The sequence below is a fragment of a genome (assembly GCF_019968955.1).
Source record: "MAG: Porospora cf. gigantea A chromosome Unknown PgA_NODE_65_length_48163_cov_334.912, whole genome shotgun sequence".
NCBI lineage: Eukaryota > Apicomplexa > Conoidasida > Eugregarinorida > Porosporidae > Porospora > Porospora cf. gigantea A.
The window spans coordinates 1-14,063 of NW_027151823.1; the positions used below are offsets into that span (position 1 = coordinate 1).

At 55.5% G+C, this 14,063-nt stretch overlaps 9 protein-coding genes across 18 annotated transcripts; 5 read left to right on the forward strand and 4 right to left on the reverse strand.

The window, feature by feature from the left end:
* Positions 1 to 157: 157 nt before the first annotated feature.
* On the forward strand, positions 158 to 1,249 carry KVP18_002981 (uncharacterized protein; the record flags this gene model as incomplete). The annotated part of the gene is made up of 1 exon (XM_067954346.1): positions 158 to 1,249. The coding sequence occupies one exon, from the start codon at positions 158 to 160 to the stop codon at positions 1,247 to 1,249; it is 1,092 nt and encodes a 363-aa protein (XP_067807082.1).
* A 415-nt stretch (positions 1,250 to 1,664) lies between these two features.
* KVP18_002974 (uncharacterized protein) lies at positions 1,665 to 3,500 on the forward strand (the record flags this gene model as incomplete). 3 transcript variants are annotated; one of them, XM_067954331.1, is made up of 6 exons in its annotated part: positions 1,665 to 2,048; positions 2,078 to 2,154; positions 2,184 to 2,438; positions 2,467 to 2,580; positions 2,608 to 2,676; positions 2,705 to 3,500. In XM_067954331.1, 6 exons carry the CDS (start codon positions 1,665 to 1,667, stop codon positions 3,498 to 3,500), a joined length of 1,695 nt encoding a protein of 564 aa, XP_067807069.1. The 3 variants fall into 3 exon arrangements, with proteins under 3 accessions (XP_067807069.1, XP_067807070.1, XP_067807068.1); XM_067954332.1 differs by lacking the exons at positions 1,665 to 2,048; positions 2,078 to 2,154; positions 2,608 to 2,676; positions 2,705 to 3,500 and having other exon boundaries at positions 2,200 to 2,499; XM_067954330.1 differs by lacking the exons at positions 1,665 to 2,048; positions 2,078 to 2,154; positions 2,184 to 2,438; positions 2,467 to 2,580; positions 2,608 to 2,676 and having other exon boundaries at positions 3,060 to 3,500.
* A 1-nt stretch (position 3,501) lies between these two features.
* Positions 3,502 to 4,566, reverse strand: KVP18_002969 (uncharacterized protein; the record flags this gene model as incomplete). Of its 2 annotated transcripts, XM_067954321.1 has the most annotated exons (3): positions 3,502 to 3,621; positions 3,650 to 4,062; positions 4,089 to 4,566. In XM_067954321.1, 3 exons carry the CDS (start codon positions 4,564 to 4,566, stop codon positions 3,502 to 3,504), a joined length of 1,011 nt encoding a protein of 336 aa, XP_067807059.1. The 2 variants fall into 2 exon arrangements, with proteins under 2 accessions (XP_067807059.1, XP_067807058.1); XM_067954320.1 differs by lacking the exon at positions 4,089 to 4,566 and having other exon boundaries at positions 3,581 to 3,991.
* Positions 4,567 to 4,729: 163 nt separating this feature from the next.
* Positions 4,730 to 5,477, reverse strand: KVP18_002972 (uncharacterized protein; the record flags this gene model as incomplete). Of its 3 annotated transcripts, XM_067954327.1 has the most annotated exons (2): positions 4,730 to 5,274; positions 5,303 to 5,468. In XM_067954327.1, the coding sequence occupies 2 exons, from the start codon at positions 5,466 to 5,468 to the stop codon at positions 4,730 to 4,732; spliced, it is 711 nt and encodes a 236-aa protein (XP_067807065.1). The 3 variants fall into 3 exon arrangements, with proteins under 3 accessions (XP_067807065.1, XP_067807064.1, XP_067807066.1); XM_067954326.1 differs by lacking the exon at positions 5,303 to 5,468 and having other exon boundaries at positions 4,730 to 5,128; XM_067954328.1 differs by lacking the exon at positions 4,730 to 5,274 and having other exon boundaries at positions 5,289 to 5,477.
* Positions 5,478 to 5,489: 12 nt separating this feature from the next.
* On the forward strand, positions 5,490 to 8,734 carry KVP18_002979 (uncharacterized protein; the record flags this gene model as incomplete). 3 transcript variants are annotated; one of them, XM_067954342.1, is made up of 6 exons in its annotated part: positions 5,670 to 7,166; positions 7,277 to 7,614; positions 7,643 to 7,961; positions 7,990 to 8,224; positions 8,251 to 8,324; positions 8,354 to 8,734. In XM_067954342.1, the coding sequence occupies 6 exons, from the start codon at positions 5,670 to 5,672 to the stop codon at positions 8,732 to 8,734; spliced, it is 2,844 nt and encodes a 947-aa protein (XP_067807078.1). The 3 variants fall into 3 exon arrangements, with proteins under 3 accessions (XP_067807079.1, XP_067807078.1, XP_067807077.1); XM_067954341.1 differs by lacking the exons at positions 5,670 to 7,166; positions 8,251 to 8,324; positions 8,354 to 8,734 and having other exon boundaries at positions 7,493 to 7,614; positions 7,643 to 8,048; XM_067954343.1 differs by lacking the exons at positions 7,277 to 7,614; positions 7,643 to 7,961; positions 7,990 to 8,224; positions 8,251 to 8,324; positions 8,354 to 8,734 and having other exon boundaries at positions 5,490 to 7,193.
* Positions 8,735 to 8,887: 153 nt separating this feature from the next.
* On the reverse strand, positions 8,888 to 10,111 carry KVP18_002958 (uncharacterized protein; the record flags this gene model as incomplete). Its single annotated transcript, XM_067954299.1, has 1 exon — positions 8,888 to 10,111. One exon carries the CDS (start codon positions 10,109 to 10,111, stop codon positions 8,888 to 8,890), a length of 1,224 nt encoding a protein of 407 aa, XP_067807039.1.
* A 47-nt stretch (positions 10,112 to 10,158) lies between these two features.
* KVP18_002968 (uncharacterized protein) lies at positions 10,159 to 11,921 on the forward strand (the record flags this gene model as incomplete). 2 transcript variants are annotated; one of them, XM_067954318.1, is made up of 4 exons in its annotated part: positions 10,159 to 11,022; positions 11,049 to 11,629; positions 11,657 to 11,743; positions 11,771 to 11,921. In XM_067954318.1, the coding sequence occupies 4 exons, from the start codon at positions 10,159 to 10,161 to the stop codon at positions 11,919 to 11,921; spliced, it is 1,683 nt and encodes a 560-aa protein (XP_067807056.1). The 2 variants fall into 2 exon arrangements, with proteins under 2 accessions (XP_067807056.1, XP_067807057.1); XM_067954319.1 differs by lacking the exon at positions 11,771 to 11,921 and having other exon boundaries at positions 11,049 to 11,747.
* A 136-nt stretch (positions 11,922 to 12,057) lies between these two features.
* Positions 12,058 to 12,628, reverse strand: KVP18_002975 (uncharacterized protein; the record flags this gene model as incomplete). 2 transcript variants are annotated; one of them, XM_067954333.1, is made up of 3 exons in its annotated part: positions 12,058 to 12,196; positions 12,227 to 12,306; positions 12,335 to 12,628. In XM_067954333.1, 3 exons carry the CDS (start codon positions 12,626 to 12,628, stop codon positions 12,058 to 12,060), a joined length of 513 nt encoding a protein of 170 aa, XP_067807071.1. The 2 variants fall into 2 exon arrangements, with proteins under 2 accessions (XP_067807071.1, XP_067807072.1); XM_067954334.1 differs by lacking the exon at positions 12,058 to 12,196 and having other exon boundaries at positions 12,296 to 12,628.
* Positions 12,629 to 12,805: 177 nt separating this feature from the next.
* Positions 12,806 to 13,957, forward strand: KVP18_002959 (uncharacterized protein; the record flags this gene model as incomplete). The annotated part of the gene is made up of 1 exon (XM_067954300.1): positions 12,806 to 13,957. The coding sequence occupies one exon, from the start codon at positions 12,806 to 12,808 to the stop codon at positions 13,955 to 13,957; it is 1,152 nt and encodes a 383-aa protein (XP_067807040.1).
* Positions 13,958 to 14,063: the final 106 nt, after the last annotated feature.

Sequence of the window (14,063 nt, forward strand, 5' to 3'; positions counted from 1 at the left end):
CGTCACCCAATTTTGGCGACGGGCGTAAATTTTATGCCTTCTTTATCGTAGTCGCTCCCCAAGAGTGGCTCTGTTTGTAAGGGACGACCTCATTAAAAGAGAGAAGTTGAGCATGAGCTTGTTGGAAATGTGAACCAATTTCGTGACATTATTTAAAATGGTGACCAACTTTGCTCGTGACGTGTACCAAGGCGTCTATAATGCCGAAGGGCTCTATCACGGCCAAGGCCGTATGATCTACGCCAACAAAGACGTGTACGATGGGGAGTTTAAGAGAGGGAAGCGGGATGGTCAGGGTACACTCCGCTGGGCAAACGGCACCTGTTACGCTGGAGAATGGCAAGATGACATCATACAAGGGAAGGGGACGATGACTTTGGCGTCCGGCAACATCTGCGAAGGCGAGTGGAGGGGCAACAGGATGCATGGACCTGGCCGCATGGTGTGTCGGAACGGGGACGTCTATGAGGGTGACTACGTCGCCGGCCTCAAGGAGGGCATCGGGACGTACAAGGACAGACGTGGCAGTGTCTATCAAGGCGAATTCAAAGCAGATAAGAGGCATGGTAAGGGAGTCAAAACGATCCCGCAGAGTCACGGCATCGCGGATGTGTACGAAGGAGACTTCACGAACGACGCGATGACAGGCCACGGCCTCATGAAGTTCGGCAACGGCAACATGTATGAAGGCGAATGGGAGGACGGCTTGATGCATGGGCAAGGGGTTCTTCTCTATGTGAGTGGGAGTCGGTACCAAGGCGAGTTCCGAGACGACAAGGAGAACGGTCAAGGAACCTTGAGCACTCAGAGTGGCGACCTCATTCAAGGCGATTTCAATAACGGGAAGGTGGACGGTAGAGCCACCGCGCAGTACGGCTGCGGTGACACATATGAGGGAGAGTGGTGTCAAGACCAGAAACATGGTCAGGGTTCTCACCGTTTCGCCAACGGAGACGTGTATGAAGGCTGTTTCAAATTGGAGTCGATGGAGGGCAAAGGTCGGATGGTTTACAAACGAGGCAACAGCAGCTACACAGGAGAGTGGAAGGCCAACAAACCCCACGGACACGGGTGCTACCACTGCTACGACGACCAAAGGAAGTACGAGGGCGGCTGGAAGAGTGGCAAGATTTGCGGCAAGGGCCGCATGACGTGGCCCAATGGTGATGTTCTGACGGGTACCTGGGAGAAGGGCGTCGCCGTGGACGCCAAGTTCAAGGCGGGAGAGGGAGTCTGGAACAGCCTATGATGAAATCGTGCTATTAGTGATGAATCATCGTTTCGGTCAGAAACAGGAGGAACCGGCGCCTCTTGAGCCGGGCAATGCAAGGTCGCGCTCGCTCGCTAGCGGTCGCCCGATGTTCCACTTGTCCAAGATGACGGACGGCTTGTATTGGATCAACGATACTCCCAGCCGAACTGTGAGGTTTGCCAACACCATCTCCGACACGCTTCAAACAGGAGGGCGTCGATCACCGCTCGCCAGCGGAAGCGTCGCGCATGGCACAGTCATCGGCACGCAGACTCCTTCTCAAAGGTCGATCGTTTCGGAATGCTATTCTGCCTTGTACCATCAGCCTCTGTTGCTCACACGACCCGCGCCGGAGACGTGTTCTTGTCGACGACAACGCTGCATTCCGCGTGCGATGACTCATGCAACTGCCATGACCATACGTGACAAGGACTTCTCGCTGTCTGAGTCTGAATTATCGATCACAGACAGCGCTGATGAAGCAGTTGTCGCGGCGGAGGAACCATGTCCTCACGAGGACGATCGCAGCCGGAGCGACACCTCAGCGGAGGAGTCCAACGCGTGGTCGGGAGCTGGCGACGCGGTGTCACCTGAACAGAGGTGTCGGTGCCGACGCCTGACCTCGTCACGCGTTGCCGGGCTTGCGGACCGGCACAGCCGCCTTCTTGGAATTTTCCCCCACTCGGGCGACGTCGATCCTTTGCTTAGCAGACGTGTGGAGCCTGTAATTTTTACAGTGGTTTTATTAAGCACTCTAGGTGCTCTGCTCTGGTTGATTCTAGCCCTCGGCTCCGATGTGGGTGCGTGTCGGACGTCCTACCGCAGAGTTTACTACGCATCATCTCCGTCCTTGCCATTGGGTGTTCGGTGGCGGGGGGCTTCTCCGCTCGTTTGGCGTTACGGTGAGACCCGCGGAAGGTCCACAACGCAGGAATCACACCAACATCATGTTCATGACCTACGTCTGCGTCTCCTTCCTTATGGTTATGTCCTCTTTCCTCTGGATAGTAAATATCTACTCGCTTGTCGACAGTCTGGCAGAATTTGCCATCCTGACGACAGTGAATATCGAGAGTCCGCTGCCCTTCGGTAAGACTCCTCCGTTGGTTGACGTGCCACCCCGTCTCCTAGCGTGCCTCTGCCTGGCTGTTGATAGCACCACTGGGAATTGTCAGGACGCGATTGAGTGGGAGGGCCCAGGTAGTCTAACGCAGCCACTCGTGTGCCAGCTATGTCGACACTGGTGACTTTGTGCAGAAACTCCGCGACCTGTCAGGGGCTACGACGTTGGTTGCTGCTCAGTGGACTCCAAGGCTTCTAAAGGCGCTGTAGGTCTCCGTGTGGCTACTCATTAGATTCGCTGAAACGTCCATGCAGTTCGACAGGGATCCGTCAAAGTTCAGAGACTTCCACGCGAGCAGCGAGTGAGTGCGTCCCGCTGCACACATTCAGAGGTGTGGAGTTAAGTGGCCGCTACGTTCGCTTCGTTTCTCCTGTGGAAGCCTTCGAACAAATAACGAGCGGCGTGATTCAGGTGGACTCCCTGGTAGACGCACTAGCCGACTGCGAGAGAAGCAGGGGGCCGTGCGCTCTACACCTGGGAGTCCGGACCCAAGAGATTGGCAGACAGCCCCAAGAGATTGGCAGACAGCCTGCGCACACGCGGGGGACGGCCGTGTGTTCTGTCCGGCGGAATAGAGAGCGGAATCGGCTGCCGCTAATTCTGTCAGTGAGATTCTGCAGTTTTCCTCATAAGCTTTGGTTTCGGTTTCACCCTATAAACAACACCGCCACCAGTACCACCTCCATGACCACCTCCATGACAACCGCCATGACCGCCACCGCGACCACCACTGCAACCACCACCACTGCCACCACCACGACCGCTACTTCTACACGTTTAAAACACGTCCACGTGCATCTGGTTACGGACCTACGGCGCTTGATGGCAGCCGTCATTGCACACGAATGCATGCCTTCCGATGGCTTACTGTCACACCGCGGCGGCGTTGGAATCGATCCCCCACCAGCAGCTGTTGAGACGCTGAAGTTGGCGGTCGGCAAAATCGTGGACACGCTTCTCTCGTCGGGAGTGGTTATAATGTCGCTCGCGCTGTACTCAATGATGGAGCAGTCCACGGCGATTCTGAAGGATGAGCAGATAGGCGCGGTCGACGTACACTTCAAGGAGGTCGTGGTACAGCCAAACAACTACCTAAGAAAGTCCAGGAGGCGGTGGGGGCGCTAGGTTAGGAGAAGAGTGGAATCTCTAAAGGATGCTCAGAGGTTTGTCTCCCGTTGTCCTCGTCACTTGAAGCCGAATCGGACTCAGCCGACATCCCAATAGCCTGAAATAGCTCCGTCTCCACCTGAATGCCCAGCGCTCGGAAGCCTCACCGCGTCTCGTTGCTGACGCAACCGGTATTTTCTTAAGTCTATCCTGATTCGTTTGAACTTGATGTCGTAGCATGAATACGCTGCGCAGACCATCAGTGGCATAGCGGCGCTGACGAACGCCACGAGGGCCACCAGAGCCATCGCATCACGACGGTCGGTAACAAACACTGCCTCCCCAACGACGGACCCAGAGGCTGTACTGCGGTCATCGTAGAGACAAAGCTTCATGCGCAGCAGACCCTCATTCTCGTCGGCCAGGGCCAGATGCTGCTGTCTGCGTAGCCGCGAGTACTCTCGTCGCCAAAAAGCAAAGCGGTCGTCCGGCGATGCGGTTTGCACCATGCAGAAAAGTGCGCCATTCTCGTCGATTAAAGTTGGGGAGCTTATATGGTACGCTGATGACTCAGCGAAGCCTATTCAAGGAAGTCGCAAATCTCACCTGCGCAATTCCCGAGAGATAGGGTTAAGAGAGAGTGAGATGTGAAGTTGGTTCCCGCCAATCGCGACGTCATCTCCCACCCTGGACGAATGAACATGCGCATTTGGATGTAGTATAAGGCGGAAGTCGGTGAGAACAGCACTCTTGGCAGTCGTTGGACCGAACCCATACGTTGAACGGAACCGGCCACTAGTGTTTCCGAGGCAGTCATAGTTCCGACGCACACTTCGAAACTTTCCTGCAACGCTGAATCAGAGAACGCAACGAACGCTCGAAGGCTATTCGACACTCGACGTCGGTCGTGATAAACACCTCCACACCTGGCAGCTGCCGAGAGTAGTAATTCGGGGCAGTCAGCGCCGACGGTGTCTTGCACGTAGCAGGTGTTCTTTGCCAAAGAACGCGACAGATCGGACTGTAAAAACTCTGACACGGTCAGTGTCAACTCCCCATCGGCGCCTAAATCACGTGCAATCATCACACGCACCTAGAAGAATATGTTCTAAGGGCTCAAACGTGAGATAGGTGGACACCAGTGGGACGTGCCGCTGAGGCACCCGCCTTCGCATAGCCAGCGTCGCAACTGGTAGCAGAGCAATCCACGTTCGCATTATCGGCAAAAAGACTGCAGTTTCCACACACTACGCTCTGGCTCGCATTCGCTCGCCTCTTGAAACCGCGTGGAACCCCGAACGGATGGTCGTCACTGATCTAGAAGCGCCGCATGCATCGCATTTGATGTTGAATAGTCGTGTCCGTGAATCCTTAACCAGTTCCGTATTGGGACTCTTGCACATGTAGCAGGAGACGTACTCTGTGATGTATTTGCGCAGCAGCGACTCGATGTGCTTCTGGCCGTAGCGTCCTTTGAGAACTAGATGGCGACCGTCAGCAGCGACGCTACCCACGGTTCCCAGTTCTGATAAAACGAACTGGTAGACGTGGTCAGGGGTGCGGTTCAGCGCTTTGCAGATCTCGGCAAAGTTCGTCCACGCAACTCGTTTAGAACCGACTCTTGAGACTTCTGGGGGCTTCACCATGATCTTTCGAGAGCCCTGAAGGCCAGGATTGTGCGTGGAGATCAGCAGTTGCACTCGATCCAGCAGCACTTCGTACCCGTAGGTCTGCCCTTTCACAAAGGCCACCCCACTTCCATCTACAAAAGCCTCTTCAACCCTTTTTGGTGCTGTGTCGCCGTCGCTACGTGGACTCACCATCCGCAGCTGCCTTCTTCTGTCGTTTCTGACCGAATTCGAACTTCTTCTTCACCGGAGCAGCCTTAGTAACCGGCTGGTGAGCTTCGACGACAGGAGATTTAGACGCCCCCTCGGTTTCGGTGATCGTTGGACTCAGGTCAACCGACTTTGCTGCTGCAGCCATATTTGCCATTTTCGTTACCCTATGATCGTGAACCACCTCTCGCAGAGGTCAGCTTTGGTCGCGCATCTAGCAGTCGTCGCGCCTCTGGCGGGAGTCGTCGGCAGCATGCCTGACTTCGTGTATGGCCAGATGCGCTCGCGTACCACGCTGCAAGACGTGGTTTCTCGTATGCCAGCGCTTGTACATTTCACTCGAGCAGCAATGAGGGAGTCGTACGAGTCACGTGATGTGCCAGCAATGCTCAAGCATATTGACGAGGCCTGGTGTCACTTCAACGAGTTCATCGTCGCCCCTGTGAACAATAATGGGTTCCACCAAGTTTCCTGGCAGGTAGCCCTGCTGCGCGACTTCTACCTACGTGTGGGGGCTGCGCTGCGGAACTTCGTCTCGAGCTCAGTGCTGGGCGACCCGGTGCTCCACGACGCTGAGTGGGCAGTCTTCAGACACGTATGCAAGCACTGCGGGCACCTCCTCAATCGTTTGGAGCAGGTTCTGCGTCAGCCTGTATCCAACTCTACGCAGCATCTGGTAGATTTCTATGCAGCGCTGGAGACAGTGGAGGACGCCGTGTCTAATTCCTGGAGGGACGACGTAACTTCATATATTTCGGATCGCTTCGTTGGTGTATTTAAGCAACTACGTGAGCAAAATCGGAGAGCCGATCTCAAGACTGTGCTTCGCCAACTGTCTAAGAGGAAGCCTAGATTTTCCGCTCTCTCGGAGATGACACCACTGGCGGCACGGAAACGGATTGCGGAAGCCTACGGTGCAGCCAAGATGGTCGCACTGAGCTGGACAACTTTAATGGCTCACCTGGAGACGACATTCCATACGTCGCCTTATCGGAGGCGTCCCCTTTCTGGAAAGACGAAGAGCGAAGCTGGTCAGGACGCGAGGACCAGCAAACTACAGTCTGCCGCGCAGGCCCTGCCGCCTTCGCAACGAACGAAGCCCAAGCGGGAGAAGTCCTCAGAGCGCGGGGAGTCCTCAGAGGTCGGGCACCGACAAACGAGATCTACATCACTGCCCAGTCAGCCCGAACCGCTACACCAGCCAACGAATCAGGACGAGTCTCTGCATAGGGTTCAAAACACAGCAGTACCGGCTGTTGATGAAGTCTTTGTACCGCCAGTGCCAAGTAGAACGAGAACGAATTCTCGGACGCAAAGTGCCAAGGTACCGGACTTGGATGTGCCGCCGCCCGCTTTGCCTCCTTCCCAACGAACGAAGCGCACCTCAGAGCGCGCGAGCCAGGATGCTGAACTGGATGTCAGGAGCAGATCAACACCAAGTCAGCCTGAACCAGTAAACCAGCCAGCGAACCAATCTGCACTTCCGGTCGACGATGCTGTGCCGGGTGAAATTTTTTCGGAGCCGTCTGCAAGACTTCGGTCGGACTCTCCGCCATTAGCGACATCTCCATCGGTGAAGCCGCAGGCCCCCCCAGAACAGGACGACCCGCAGCCCACCGCCGATGCGATTCCGGATGACTCCACTCCCGCTCGGCCCAACGAAGTCCGGCTGGCATCCCCCCGACCCCCTCAGTCGGAGTTCTCAGCACAAACGGGCCGGATTCCGAGCCAGGGGAGTGTTGCGCACCTAGCGGTCGTCCACCGCGGCCAAACAAAATCCGATGTGTCAGACTCGGATCCGAAAACTTCGAAGTCAAGGAAATCTGATGTGTCGGAGTTGGATCAGGTAACTTCGAAGCCAAGGAAGTGCTAAACTCGTCATTATATGCGGTGGACCTTGATGTGGTCTGGAGCTTGCGCCAGCAAGGTAACGCTTCAGACGGGCACTAACATCAGCTTTGGCGAAATATAGTGTCTCTGGAGGACTTACAACGGGTGACAGATCACATTGACGCCGGAATTTTCACAGCCACTGCCCCATCCTGCGAGGTTGCCAACCATGTGCAATCGGAAATACCTTTGCTGCGACAACGAATTCAGGATCTCACGCTAGACCCCTCCTTAACTTTGAACGACTTCGATGTCATCGAGCTCAGCCTGGAATCCTCTGAGATGCTGGAATGGGCAACGGATGCTCATATTGTCGACATTCCGTCCTTTCTCTGGACTTACCAAGGCAAGACGTTCATCGTTGAACATCACGACATCGATCGTGTGGCCGTCGAAGTCATTAGGTGGGGGCGGGCGAAATGCACTACGCAGCTCGCAGACCATAGCTCAACATGTAGACAAGAGCCCCGACTTGACTCAATTCAATGTCCCCGCTGTGGAATTCCGGATAACGTCCGAACAGGCATCTCAGCTGGCTAGGGAGCTGCTGAAGGATAGATTATGGCTACTCGCATTCTTCGTTCCTGGAAACGAATCCGACACATTGAGAATGGTGCAGCAGGGGCCTTTCGGACCTATTGAACGGAGGGTTGACCACTTCACTCAAATCAATCCGGAATCCTTGCGCACACTACTTGACCGCTGGCGGTTCCCAGTAGTACTGCAAGCCCATGCAGAGCACCTCCGACTGGTAGGCGGCGCGAGGCGACCTGACGCAGGCAGAGCAGCAGGGATTGCCGATCGTTGCCTTCGAGACGGCGTCACCCGCCGTGATTGACCTCTGTCTCGCCCGGGAGTGGGCGTGCGTGCAGCTCTCTGGGGCAGAGGGAGCCCATTTCAAGGACTACTACGGGTTTCGGTATCTGGAGGATAGCGGAGACATATTCGTGGTGCTAGCTGGGACCAGAAGAGGCTGGCGTCTCGTTGTCTCGGACCATCTCGAGAGGGATATCGGTGGGTCTCATCTTCGTGCACCACAGACGATCGCTTGAGACGCGAAGTGCCTCACAGCCTCCGCGACACCCCTGGTTTGCCTAGCTTGGGGCATAGCATGGTAGGTCTGCGGATGTGGTCTCCACGCAGGCCCTCTCAGGCTCCACTTTCACCCAAACGGTCTCGCAAACAGAGACGCTCCTGCTTTTTTACTCACCAGCGTGTGCCCATTCTGCCAAAATACTCGAGCTCCTGTGGCCTGACGTGAGTTACCGACTGCGAAAGACCCACACGCTGGTGGCTCACGCCTCGTCAGACGGCAACGACTACGTGCTCCCGGTTGGCACCGTCCGCGCTCACGCCTCCTCAGAGGACGCGCGCTTCCCGCCGCTTGAAATGCTCGACCTGGACTCCCTCGCAGCCCCAACCATTCTGCTCATAACCGGAGGCACCCCTCGCGTCGTACTCGAATACTCCGGCGAGCTCAGCGTGGACGCGGTAATCATGTTCGTGGTGGTGCATTCGCAGTGAGTGAGGGCAGCAAGGGCACCATTCAGGCACGTTATAGGAGTGAAGTCTTGAGCTGCAGTCTGGCGGATCAACAAGGTGAAGACATTGAGAGATTTGTGAACGCTAATTTCAGTAAAACATGATTCATATGCATAGAATTCTGAACAAAACGGCTTACTTCTTGCGCTTTCGGATGGCCCTCTTCGCCACTCTGGTCGGTTTAGCTGGAAAGTCGAGCTTCACAAGCTGTGATGGCGAATCCGCTGGTTTGGCCTCCACAAAGTCTGTGAGACTGGGTTGCCCAAAAAGAACGCCGTTCATGCGTTCCACCTGGGTGCAGACTGGGCTGGGTGTCACTGGTAGGCTGCTGACGTATGATCGGATCTCTGCAAACCACTTGTCTTGCAACAGATCCACTGCTGCAGCCCTGAGGAAAGGAGTGATTCGAAGCATTCGCTTCAAAAATCGGCGTGTTCCGTCGCAGGGGAACAGGGTTCTTAGTTTGCCAGCGCAGCGGGGAAGCAACGGGTTGTAGAGCGGCAGCGTCTGGAGGTACTTTATCTCGACGGCTGACGTCGGATGACCTATAATTGACAGGATGATCATGATGGCGCTAACTTCACAGTCGGCCTTAGACAACAGCGGCGAGCGGCTTTCAGGGGGCAGCAGCATCTCGGCAATCGTAACCCCCAACGACCAAACGTCAGCCTCGGTCGTCTGGCGCTCTGACTTCCAAAACACCTCAGGTGCTCGGTACCACAGCGACTGTACCTTGCCGGTGTGGGATTGTAGGCCTGAGCTCTCAACGAAACGACAGAGGCCTAGGTCGGCCAGAGTGACCTCAGGGTCGCGGGCGCCGCCCGTGAATAGGATGTTCGACGGCTTGATGTCTCTATGAATCACGCCCAGCATGTGTAGGCGCGACAAAGCGCTGAGCATCTGCGCCGTTACCTGCTTCACCTTCAGGCGGTACTCCTCTGGAGTTAGCGTTTCTCGCATTGTGTTGACCAAAGTTGACAGGTCTCCGGCCATCAGAGGCATCCACAGACCAGATGCCTGTCGATTTCCGCTGTGCAGGGGCGCGCTGAGTGCGAGAAGCGGCATGATACCAGGGTGGTCTGTCAGTGACATCCCCATAACCTCTCGCATCAGCTGCTGCGACACGCCCTCGTTTTTTCGGAGGCTGTCGAACGATACCTTCACCGCGACATGCAAGGGCCCGGGGCCGGAGACCTTTTGAGCCCGGTATACATGACCATAGGCACCCTCCCCCAAACTCTCCCCCACTCTATAGACGCCCAATTCGCAGCGTAACGTTGAGGGCAACGCGGTGTTAGCAGTGTGAGAGCCCTCGTCTCCTTCACAGAGGGATTCAGCCTCGTCTGTAGGCGTGAGCATTGTTTTTTTGGTGAAAATCGTCTGTCTCCAGGCGGTATGCGTACCAGATGGCGACGCTTCAGGAATGCGAAGAGTTGCATGAGCGAGCTGTCAATCAAAATGATGAGCTGAACGCGTTGATTGCTGATCAGATGCGTCTAAAAAACTTGGAGCAAGAGCGCCTGGAGCTAATAAGGAGGGCAGCTGCCGTGGACAAGGAACTACATCGAGGCGCGCGCAGAGAGGACATTCAACTGCCTGTGGCAATCCTCGGCCGATTCAGATACCCTGACAATCTGAAGGACCTGATTATTCCTTCTGGAGCTGAGAATCTCCCGCTAGGTATTGACCGGCCACCAGACTTCGAAGTGACAATCAGAGGCTACCTACCGAAGGAGGTGGAACCGTTCCCAGATCTGGAGAGTGTGATCCGTAACACGATACCTCTGGGGCTCCCTGAGCAGTCTAGGGGCGTGAAATGCCACAAACGAATACTCAAATCACTCAGTTCGATGATGTACGACCTCGTCGACCAGCTTGACGCTCGCCGCGTGGATTGCATGGAGATCCGGACAGTAGATCCCTCTGCAGTGGTCAGATTGATAAATTTTGCGTACCACGGACCTGGCGCCTTCACAGGAATGCCCCCACTAACCTTGCTAACCACCTGGATGGAGGCCATCCGATTCCAAATCACTAGAGCGATGCCGACACTGGAGAGATTGATTGCGGAGACGACGCACATTCCTGCCATAGTCATGCTGCTGGATCTGGCGAAGCACCTGCAAAGGACTACACTGTACAACGAGCTGTTAACTACGCTGGCGGGAGTGCCTCAGTTGTGGCTTTCCAACGGCGTTCTCGCTACGTTGGATCCCGCGACGGTCGCCGAGCTAATTAACCGAGATGACATAAGCGTAAAGGAGTCAGAGGTGGGTGGCCGAGGGGCCTCACACAGCTCATGGCCGCCATGCACATGTGGCTCCTCAAGCGGGAAGACGTCTGGAAGGACTCTGGCGCGAACCTCGCCGTGTACGAGTCAGTTCGATTTTGCCTGCTCAACCTGGAAGAGGTAAAGCTAGCGCGGCGGGTGGTCGGGTTGGACTCCCTGATTCTGGACGGTCTGGTCAACAGCCTGTCAGGTCAGCATACTCCGCGACTGTGGTGTTGGCAGCCGACGCTCCAATTGGAGTGCAACTTGGATGAGTCGGTTCACTTTCCAACGAGGCTGCGCCGGCGGCGATTCAAGCAACCCACAATGCTGAGCAAGAACCTTGCTTGGACCGTGGGGTCAGATCGCCTGGTCTCCATTTTCACGCAATGCATCCGGCTGAAGAGAGGCGACTGCGTCGCGGTCGGGGTTGCGCTCGGCGTGAAGCCAGCGCTGGATAACCGAGACGTGGTCTACTTTGACACTGATTCCTCAGCCTTCTACCACGCGTATCTGTGTCCAGATCAGACGGCCATTCTGAACAGGATGGTTCTCAAGAAGGCGTCAGCTCGGTGGATCCTAGAACCCGAGGAGCTTATCGAGCTGCAGTGGGCTGTTAGGGGTTTCGGAACTAGCGTCCTAATTGGCAGACAGGTGTTGCATCTGGGAGTCAAGACTGCTCATCTCAGCGAGTGCGTGTCGAGGAATTTTAATGGTCCGTTGTGAGCATCGAGGTTGAAGGGACACAGCGTCGATGGTGAAGCCAGCGGGAGACCATTCGCTACCTTGGCCCCGTGGACAGCACTCCTCACTGCAGAGAACTGCGTGGAGCTTGTGTCGTCCTTGCCCGACTTCGGTTTTATGTTTGCCCAAGACGCCACAGGTGAGTTACGCACGTGAAGGCGACGCGGCGCCTTTTCAGATCACGTGTTTCGCTTATGTCTGTGGGTGTCCTTCGAACGTGAAGACGATTGGAAAGTTGTTTACTAAATTGTCAAGACGCTTCGTTGAATCACTACAAAATAAACTAAATTGTTTACTGAAAGCCGCCGGACGGCGGCATCAGCGGCGAAACGGAAGGCGGTTGGACGCTGGCTCCCGAATTCTGGTTGTTCGCGTCCTTGCGCAGAATAACACTGGCCAGGTTCGAGTTGTTAATTAGAGACCTGGGATAACTGTTGATACTCATAAAATATCGATCTTACCACGCCCGAATACGCGCCTCCAATTCAGTGGCGTGCATCTTGGCCATGTCGAACTGCCTACGCAGGTCCTCATGCGCACGCTGAGTAAAGAGCTGCCAGGTCCCTCACTTGCAAATGGTGTACGTGTGCTTCAGCGGCGATACGACGCTGTTTTTCGCGATCGACCTCGTGCTGCAGATCGACGATGCCGGCCTTTTGTCTTTGGCGATGGCGCTGCGCAGATAGGCGGTTGCGAGCCCTTTGAATCTGCGCCTTGAGAGAGGCGGGGGTGTTGTTGTTGATGTGTATTCTTGCGAGGGCACGATCCTCGTCCTCCCGGAACTTCCGACGGCGATCTTTAGTTTCCTCGCCTTGATCAAGGTCCGCTGGATCGATGTCGTACTTCATATCTGGGTCGTCCATGGTGAGTGTTGCGAAGATTATGGCGTATTTTTTTAGGCGTCACATGAAATGTGACGAATCTTGTTCTAAATTTCTGAGTCACCTTGCCGGGCTTAGACTGGTCAGGAGCCTAACATTGCTGGATGGAGCTTGGGCGTGTTTTGGGGGGATGTCTGATGTCTTGTCGAAATTACACAAATGGGAGGTACCGAGTCGAAGTCCCAACAGTCTCTGGACACGCAGTTGTCCTCTGACGAGCTCAGCCATTTGCAGAAGGCCTTGGGAACATCGGAGCTGAGCCGCGACGTGTCAATTGCCTCCGTCGTCTCCCGATTTCCGCCACTCACCCAGCATACAATGAGGAAACTATTGCGCCGTCTCCTCGGCGAAGACACGTCTGCCCTTCACTGGATCCAAGTGGTCGACGGCATAGCGCGCTGTGCTGAGGACGTACGCGTGGCTGGGAACGCCTTGCTGGCGCTAGAAGCGTATTCTCAGGGCCTCTGCCTTGAGGAGTTGGACACAGTCGGAGAAGCTGATATTTTCGACCTTCCGGGTATCAGTGGAGCTAATATCGTTCGAAACGCAGTGTCAGCGGCTCTGCTGGAACCGCCGAAGGCGACTACGACTGTGAAATCCTACCGGCAAGCATTTTTAACTTCGCCGTCCACCCTTCTGACGGACGTAGGTCTTTTTTGTCTTCGTAGGTCACATCCTGCGTACCAGAACTACGACTGGCACTGTTTGTACGACATGGCCAGTGATGGCAGGTCCTTCGCAAAGCTGGCGGAGTGCATCTTGCACTATGACGGTCCCACGGTGTTCGTTATTCGCACGGAAGACCACCACGTCATTGGTGCAGCCGTCGACTGCGCCGTGGAAGATACTGGTGGTGCCCATTTTCGCGGGTCCTCTTCGTCCTTTCTGTTTCGTTTGACACCGTTCAAGGCGCTGTCCGTTAATGGGAGCGGGGGGAATTATTTCTCAATGAACCTTAAGAATCAGTGTTTGCCCAAGGGGCTTGGATTCGGCGGCCGGTCTGACATGAATAGATTGTTCATTCATCACGAATTTGAGGAAAATTACTGCACTGCCTCGTGCTCGACATTCAGCAGCGGCAACCTCCTTCCATCTGACGACTTCCAAACTTCGTTCTCGATTCTACATCTTGAAATATGGGGTGGTGGGGGCGTGGACGCTCTCCGACGTCAGGCACAAAAGCACGAGCGCGACGGCGTCATTCGTGGAGAGTTGCGGAAAGTTGATCGTGCGCGCCTAGCGGACAACGATTTCGATAAAGAGATGTTCTTAGGCGGCAAGTTCCAAAACAATGAACGGGAGGCTGTTTGATCTCCGTCAGGCGCCACACGGCCACCAGGTTGGTTTCTCTCGACGAATCCGAGGTTTCCGACAAGCAGTGAGAACTGTGGGCCCGCTGCGAAAGATTCTACGTTCT